Consider the following 7,819-nt stretch of genomic DNA (forward strand, 5'->3'; position numbering starts at 1 on the left):
CCTTATGGCTGACACCTAAAACATTTACCATGAAGAATAGTTGGCTGACTGCTGAAATCTGTGTTGAAAGATTTCATCTATGTTAAGAAGGATGTTTAGAGGCTGTTTAAAAAATAGTGTCAGCTGATGATGCTATAATCTCAAAAAAAAAATGAGTATAAAGATTTAGATCTACTCCAAGTCTATACACTTAAAAAAAAGTTGCAGAATAATGGTTAAGAAAAAATATTCAAAATTTGGAAATAAGACCAAGAGTGTAGGCCACTTGGGTGGCTCAGCGGTTGAACATCTGCCTTGAGCTCAGGTTGTGATCCTGGCCTCTGCCTCTTTCTGTGTTTCTCATGAATAAATAAAATCTTTAAGAAAAAACAAACAGGGGATCCCTGGGTGGCGCAGCGGTTTGGCGCCTGCCTTTGGCCCAGGGCGCGATCCTGGAGACCCGGGATCAAATCCCACGTCGGGCTCCCGGTGCATGGAGCCTGCTTCTCCCTCTGCCTGTGTCTCTGCCTCTCTCTCTCTCTCTCTCTCTATGTGACTATCATAAATAAATAAAATTAAAAAAAAAAGAAAAAACAAACAAAAAAACCCAAGAGTGTAGCATGTTCTGCTAATGCCACACTGGGGCTTGTTTTACAAGCCTATCCAAGGATTATTTAATTACCCACAGGAATGAACATTTGATATTGCTATTTACCATTATGTGTTCAGATGCTGATATTACAAGTAGATATTGTCCAGGAAATATACAAAACATTTATATCCAGCAGAAAAAGTAACTTCAAAAGTTCTATTTATCATCCTGTAGGATATCAAGCAGTTTTGTGTCTAACCTAGAATCATATTTTAACATTGCTCTTTATTTTTCTTTAAAGATTTTATTTACTTGAAAGTGAGAGACCGTGAAAGGGAGAGTGAGAGCACAGGAGAGGGAGAAGCAGACTCCCCGAACAAAGAGCCAATGCGGGGCTCAATCCCAGGAACCTGGGATCATGACCTGAGCCAAAGGTAGCCGCCTGACTGAGAGCCACATAGGCACACCAACATTCCTCTCTAAAGGAATGCTTATCAATATCCAAGTCCCCAAGATACATTATCACCTTACTGAGGGGGGACTCCTCACTGATAGGTTAATACATCTTAGTTACATGTTCATTCCAGACCTAGCATCATGTTAACTTTTTTTTTTTTTTTTAAAGATTTTATTTATTTATTCATGAGAGACACAGAGAGAGAGAGAGGCAGAGACACAGGCAGAGGGTGAAGCAGGCTCCATGCAGGGAGCCCCACATGGGACTCGATCCCGGGTCCCCAGGATCACACCCTGGGGTGAAGGCGGCGCTAAACCACTGAGCCACCCAGGCTGCCCCTAACTTTTTGAAAGTTACACTTTGACAACACATATGGTGTGGTTCTCCATGATGCTTTTTAAAATTATACATGTATATATACAGGTAGGTATATGAGGTTTCAGTAAGAAGGGATCCAAAAGATGCCCACTCACTAAACTTTTGAGGGATACCTCTGTGAGGTAGGTAGGAGGCGGGCAGGTCGTTGTCTTTTCCTCTGTATGCTTGTGTATTATGCAAATCTTTTACAAGAACAGTCATGCACTACTTGGATAATTTTTAACTGGTTTTGAGCCAGAAGCCCTAATGTATAAAATTTCATTTGTATTTACATGAGAATGGAGATGGAAACAATGGGTTTTTTTTGTTTTTTTTTTTTGAAACAATGGTTTTAACATTTGGCCAACAAGTGGGCGTTGGGGGTCACTACTGTAATGTGTCAGGATGGGGGTCTAAGGGACGGTTGTGATTAATGACACTGGGCAGCAAGCATGGATGTGGCAGGAGACTTTGGGTCTTGGCTGGACCCTGAACCTAACTTCCGAGGCAGGCAGATAGGAAGGAGGTCCTGGAGGTGGCTAAGTTCAAGCTGTCCTTCTTCTACTCTAGTTCCTGGGAGTTTCCATGTCCCTCCATACCATTTCTGCCCATTTTTCTGGATGATACTGCTGAGGATCCTAGAGTTTTCACCTTTTCCACATACAAAGGAAACGTTTTCTTGTTGCTTATGAGTGTCCCTGCCCAATCACAGCCTTGGGTAGAACTGGATCTTTGTCTCAATACTCACTCCCTCAGGGGGATCCCTGGGTGGCTCAGCAGTTTAGAGCCTGCCTTTGGCCCAGAGTGTGATCCTGGAGACCGGGGATCAAGTCCCATACCGGGCTCCCTGCATGGAGCCTGCTTCTCCCTCTGCCTGTGTCTCTGCCTCGCTCATGAATAAAATAATCTTAAAAAAAAAAAAAAACCTCACTCCCTCATTCAATGGCTCTTAGTGCCTGGGCTGACGCTCCTTCTCTGTACCTCAAACTTGTGTGCAATATAAGATTCATGCCACCAGCTTAGCCTGGGAACTCTTGGAAAGGACAGAGGTGATGGATGTGAAAGTCCTGAGTGCTTGAAGGTGACAGAGAGGGGAAAGCTGGTCAGCATCACGTCTTAGAACATGTGAGGGAGGATGGAAAAGCCAGTTGCTCTCTGGGCCATGCCTAGAGAGGGCATGGGGAAGGTCCCAGGACAGCTGTGGGCATGCTCTTATCTCCCTTTTAGGGAATGGAGCAAATATTTAGAGCTTACAATTCAGCACAGGCCTCCCTTGTACTGGGAATGCCCTCCAGCTACACATCCGGGCCTAGTCTCTTGCTGGCCTAAGATTTGCTGTGGATCTAGGATGTGCCCTACCACTTTTCTGAGCCCCGGCTCTGTAGAAGAAATATGCCCACAGTGCCTCCTCTGTGGAATTGTCAAGAGGACTCAGCGAGAAGATAATGCACAAGACCACAAAGTGTGCAGGCAGGATAAGGGACACTATCCCTTCATCGACACTCCTGCTGGTCTGTACCTTTAGCCCTCCAACCTTCGATAATTTGGAACTCCCCCAGCCACCCATGAACCACTCCTGTATTGGCTGGAACCAGACTGTATTCTAGAATCTTGTCCCCTCCAATGTTCTCATGGTTCTAGCATCCCACCACTATTCTAGACTGTACGCTCTAGAAGTGGAGGGGTCAGTTGCTTCTCCTAAATAGTCTTGGCTTAGTCAAGTTCCACTGGCTCACTTGAGTCTATGCTCTTGCCAGGATGCGGTGGCGGGACCGACTGGCTGTGCTCTTCTTCCCCCAAGGCATGGTTCTCAGTGCTGCCGCACTGATGCTCTTCTTTATACACCTTGGCGTCTTTGCCAGCGATGTGCACAACTTCTGCGTCACCCACCACTATGATCGCATGAGTTTCCACTACACTGTTGTCCTGATGGTAGACTGGGGCCAGGACTCAAGGGCTGGTCGGGGGAGGCCCAGGGGTTGATGGAAACCCCGCTGTTGTCTCAGGGGGCCACTCTCCCCCGGATGGGGCCTACAGTTCTCCCAGGTGATCAGCATCTGCTGGGCTGCCATGGGGTCACTCTATGCTGAGATGACAGATGACAAGTTTTTTCGGTGCTTTGCCCTGACCATCCTAAGTGAGTAGGGGAGGGGGATGTATTAAGGGCGGAGGAGGGAACTTTGGATCCCTGAGACATAGCAAAGAACAAACAGGGAATGCTGATGGGGGCTCTCTCCTTTGCCCAGTGCTAAACGGAGCCATGTTCTTCAACCGCCTGTCCCTTGAGTTTCTGGCCATCCAGTACCGGGAGGAGAACCACTGAAGTCTGAGGACCAGGCTGACAAGGGGGAAGGAAAAGGAGGCTTCGGTGTTTTAATAAAGTCTGTCGTTTATTTCCACCTGTCATCTCCTTCATGGGGAGGAGGGTGGGAGGCTGGAGACCCATAGTAAGCAGGTCAAGACAAATGTTTGACCTGCAGGGGCCCCAGGCCCAGCCAGCAGTCATTCTAGTGGACTTGACTGGGCCTGGGATCTTAGTGTCTCAGGCTTGAAGAAGAGGAGCAGGAAAAAAGCCTCCAGACCTCCCTACCTCAGGCCCCCAGGTCCTAGGCTGGCCTAGCTACAAGCAAAGGCTCAGGAGGGACCCACACGGATGTGCGGGTTCATAAGCGGGTCCAGGTTGGGATCGCTGTCAGCAGCAGCTCGGCCCAGGCGAGACATGAGTGCAAGGAGAGCCAGGAAGCCCAGAAGCCCCAGGAGCAGCAGCAGCCCTGCCCGCTGGAGCAGGGTCAGCGGCCGCTTACGAGACCCAGCCCGGCTCCTGGGGGGATGAGGGGAAAGTCAGGTCAGGTTCCCAATCCCTGATGACTCCTTGTCCTGGAGAGGAACCCCAGATATTAACACTCGTCTCATCTTCTGGCCCAGGGGCCACCATTACTGAGTCTTGTTCCTTCAAGTGTGCAGGGTCACCCCTGTACTTGCTTGTTACACAGGGGACCATGCAGCTCAAACCAGCTGAGCCAAAACTGCTCTGGAAACTAAAATGTGTCAGGCTTGGTAGCCACTAGGGTCAGGTGGTGTCAGAGCAGGAAGGGACCTCAAAGAGCCCAAACTCAAGCCTCAGATACCCAGTAGGTGAGGAAATAGCTCCACAGGGGAGCAGACCTGGGACTTCTAAAGCTGAGCTGAGGCCTCTCTGCACAGCCCAACACCAGATACTACCATTACCCAGAGAAGCCCCTCTTATCATGCAATCACCATGCCCAGGGCCTCTGGCTCTCACTTCCTCTCCTCCCTCCTTCCTGGCATTTGGCCCCACCTGACCCTGTGTACCTGAGCAGCTGGGCCAGCCACCCCAGGGCAGGCCGGCGACGGTACTTGTCTTCATCACAGTCCCCATGCAGGCCTGGTGAACGGTCATCGTCCCGCGTGTCATACACCTTCCTGGGGGCCGAGGCTGCAGGGGCAGAGCCACCAGTATCCACAGGCTCAGAGAAACTGGCCTGTAGCAGGGTGGGGAGTGGGGAGGGCAGGAGGTCCTTGCCCTCTTAACCTGACAAAACATCTCAGGATCATGGGGAAGGTAATGACTATGTTAGTGAAAAGGGAAGCCACCCGGTGGGCCTCTGGAACCCCAAGCCCCCTCCACATAAGTCACTCCACTCCCTTTCCATCCTCTTCCAGACTGGAAAACTCCTTGGCTCACCATGAGTCAAGGGCTCAGGATTGCCCATGTGGATCACTGTGTGCTGCTCGGGCCGGCTCGGGGAAGCAGGGGGCCGGGGGGCTTGGCTGTAGAAGGATGGGGCAGCAGAGGCGCTGGCTACCTCCTCCTGTTCAGGGCTACCATTGGCTGTGGCAAGAAGAGAGCTGTCAGCAGAGCAGGGAAGCAAGGCCCCAAGGGCAGTGCAGACCACTACCTACCATTAAAGCTAGACCAGTCAGAGAAGTCAGAGGTGTTGAGGGGCTCAGGTTCCGGGCTCACCACTTCATCGATCTGGAGGAAGGAACCTGTGTCACCAGCCTGCTCAATGCTGTCCCTACCCACCCATCTGGCCCAAGTGGGACCCAGGGCAGACGGTCGGTCAGACACACAGATTCTCACCAGAGGAAGGCCCAGTCCTGCCCGGGCCCAGTTGACCATGGCCAGCTTCTCTCTCAGTGTGGAAGCAACAGGGCCAGCCAGGTTGGTTGGGGGGAAGATGGGGCCACTGCAGATGGGGCACTGGTAGCCAGCAGGAGCTGTGTTACGGGGTAGCTGGGCGGCACGTTCATTGAGGCAGGCCCAGTGGAAGAGATCTTAGGGCCAATGAAATAGGGGAGGAAAGGCATGAGGAAGAAGATATGTAGGATCTCTAGCCCGGCAACAACCCCCAGTCTGCTATGTGGATGTATGTATACGCGCACATGTGAGCTCATAGCCTTCTCCTTCCTGTCCTCACTCAGGTCCATTTTATCAGTGTTCCCTAAGATTTCAGCCTTCTTGGCCACCACTACCTGACTCAGTCAAGGGAGATGCTACCAAGATCCCCAGCCCACTAGAAGGGAGAAGCCTACTTCTCCCTGGGGTAGTAGGGATGAGAAGAAATGCCAGTGACCCTTAAAGTGAGTCCTCTCTGAACATGCACTTATCACAAGCTCCTCAAGCTAACAGCTAATCAGGAGCAGTTTCATAAGTTCCTAGACACACACAAGTACACGTATGCATGTACACACCCACACCCATGGGCACAAATGTATACATACAATAAAACACAAGTACCATCCCTGTATCTACACTTGTAGGCACACTAACTCCCACACAGAAGCTTTTATACAATCACATTTGCTAAAATTCAAGCACCATAACCCAAGCGTTGTCCTATAACCCCACAACACACCTGTGTTCATACTTCACACGTTTACCCATTCACTCATGTGCAGGTACTAAGGAACACATTAACACACATAAAGTAAAAAAAAGCTGAGCCTAAGCCTCTTACATCAGTCAGGTCAAGGTCATGATACATATGACTAACTTCTTTTAGCTAGTTACTGTGGGAAACTCCCTTCCTCTCTGTTTAGTTGGAATGAATAATAGATCCCAGATGTCTGAAAGCCTCATGCCTTCAGCTCCCTGCTGGTCCAGCCAGCTACTGCTCACAGCCCAAATGTTACAAGTTTGATTGGCTCTCACTCAACCCTGTAAATGGGCAGGTAAGAAAGTAGGAGCTTTAATTTTTAGGGAAAAACACTGAGGCCTAGAAAGGGAAAATGACTTGCCTCAGCTCACACATCAGGTAAATAACACAGCAGGACTAGAATTTGGGGTTCCAGCCTCCCAAGCCTGGGGAGGTCTCCATTGCCCTGCTGCTTAGAGAGGACGTGGAAACTGGTCACCAAGCTGGGCAGGCCTCACCGTAACAGACGAGGCGGGTGGTCTCCCGGTTGGCCAGGGGTGTGCTGCACAGGCGGCAATTCGGGTTGTAGTCGCTATCTTGAAGCCACTGCAGATAGGACTGGACGATGCACTGGAGTGGGAGACAGAGGTCACAGCGGGGGCCCAGCTGCTTCTTTTTCTCTCATCACAAACAAGAATCATACTTTCGTTTGTTCAATCAATAAACATTTATTGAGCACGCAGTGTGCCAGAGTCTGTCTTAAGTGCTGGGGATAGAGCCGAGAACAAAAGAAACCAAGTTCCCGCCCTCCTGGAGCTTCCATTCCAACCCCAGGGCCTTCTCGGAGTTGGAGAAAACCGACACTGCCGGCCCACCCACTGCCCTGCTTCGCCCCTCCCCTGAAGCCCCACCTTGGCGTGATTGGCTACCAGGCAGTGCTCGCAGACGTTGACCCGGTGTTCGAAGCAAAAGAGATTGGTCACCTTCCTCTTGGGGCACTTGCAAAGTCCCATATTCGACCCTGAGCAAGGGGTCGGAGTTGAGAGAGCCAGCTTCCGGTGTCCGCCACTACGAACTCACAAGCCCAGATCGTCTCCACTCCTAAATCCCCTAAACACCTCTCATGATCGCCCCAACCCCTAATTCCTGCCCACCGCCCTTCTACATTCCGGGCCACGCCTCCTGAACGAATTCAGCCTCCAGTGACCCCTCATTTCTCCTGGATCCCGCCCCCGGCCAGGTCCCTCCACCAGCGAGTCTCCGGTACCACCGGCCCCGCCCCCAGGGGCTCCACCTGAGCCCCACCCCCTCCAAGCCCCGCCCCCTGCTTCAACACAGACCCCCCCCCTCGCCCCCCCATCCGTGTTACCGATCGACCGCCTCACCGGTCCCGACGCGCGCGAGCGCTGGTCCGAGGCGCGGAAGGACAGACACTGCGCTCAGCCGTGCTCCCGCTCTGCGCGCTCTACCTCGGGCCGCTCCGATTATCCCTCCGCTGCCACGTCTCTTCCGGGTGCGGCGCCCACTGATGACGTAAGTGGACCGCTGACCCCG

General features: G+C 51.6%; 2 protein-coding genes across 4 annotated transcripts; one reads left to right on the plus strand and one right to left on the minus strand.

The window, feature by feature from the left end:
* Positions 1-1,354: 1,354 nt before the first annotated feature.
* On the plus strand, positions 1,355-3,784 carry TMEM262 (transmembrane protein 262). The gene is made up of 3 exons (XM_025445837.3): positions 1,355-3,317; positions 3,423-3,522; positions 3,632-3,784. The coding sequence occupies exons 1-3, from the start codon at positions 3,144-3,146 to the stop codon at positions 3,706-3,708; spliced, it is 351 nt and encodes a 116-aa protein (XP_025301622.1). The 5' UTR covers positions 1,355-3,143; the 3' UTR covers positions 3,709-3,784.
* ZFPL1 (zinc finger protein like 1) lies at positions 3,755-7,810 on the minus strand. 3 transcript variants are annotated; one of them, XM_025445824.3, is made up of 8 exons: positions 7,651-7,810; positions 7,177-7,286; positions 6,784-6,895; positions 5,491-5,684; positions 5,310-5,382; positions 5,092-5,238; positions 4,719-4,842; positions 3,755-4,206 (listed from the first exon to the last, which is right to left on the minus strand). In XM_025445824.3, exons 2-8 carry the CDS (start codon positions 7,276-7,278, stop codon positions 4,020-4,022), a joined length of 939 nt encoding a protein of 312 aa, XP_025301609.1. In that variant the 5' UTR covers positions 7,279-7,286; positions 7,651-7,810; the 3' UTR covers positions 3,755-4,019. The 3 variants fall into 3 exon arrangements, with proteins under 3 accessions (XP_025301609.1, XP_048952897.1, XP_025301608.1); XM_049096940.1 differs by having other exon boundaries at positions 3,755-4,262; XM_025445823.3 differs by having other exon boundaries at positions 7,635-7,794.
* Positions 7,811-7,819: the final 9 nt, after the last annotated feature.

Source organism: Canis lupus, chromosome 18 (assembly GCF_003254725.2).
Source record: "Canis lupus dingo isolate Sandy chromosome 18, ASM325472v2, whole genome shotgun sequence".
NCBI lineage: Eukaryota > Metazoa > Chordata > Mammalia > Carnivora > Canidae > Canis > Canis lupus.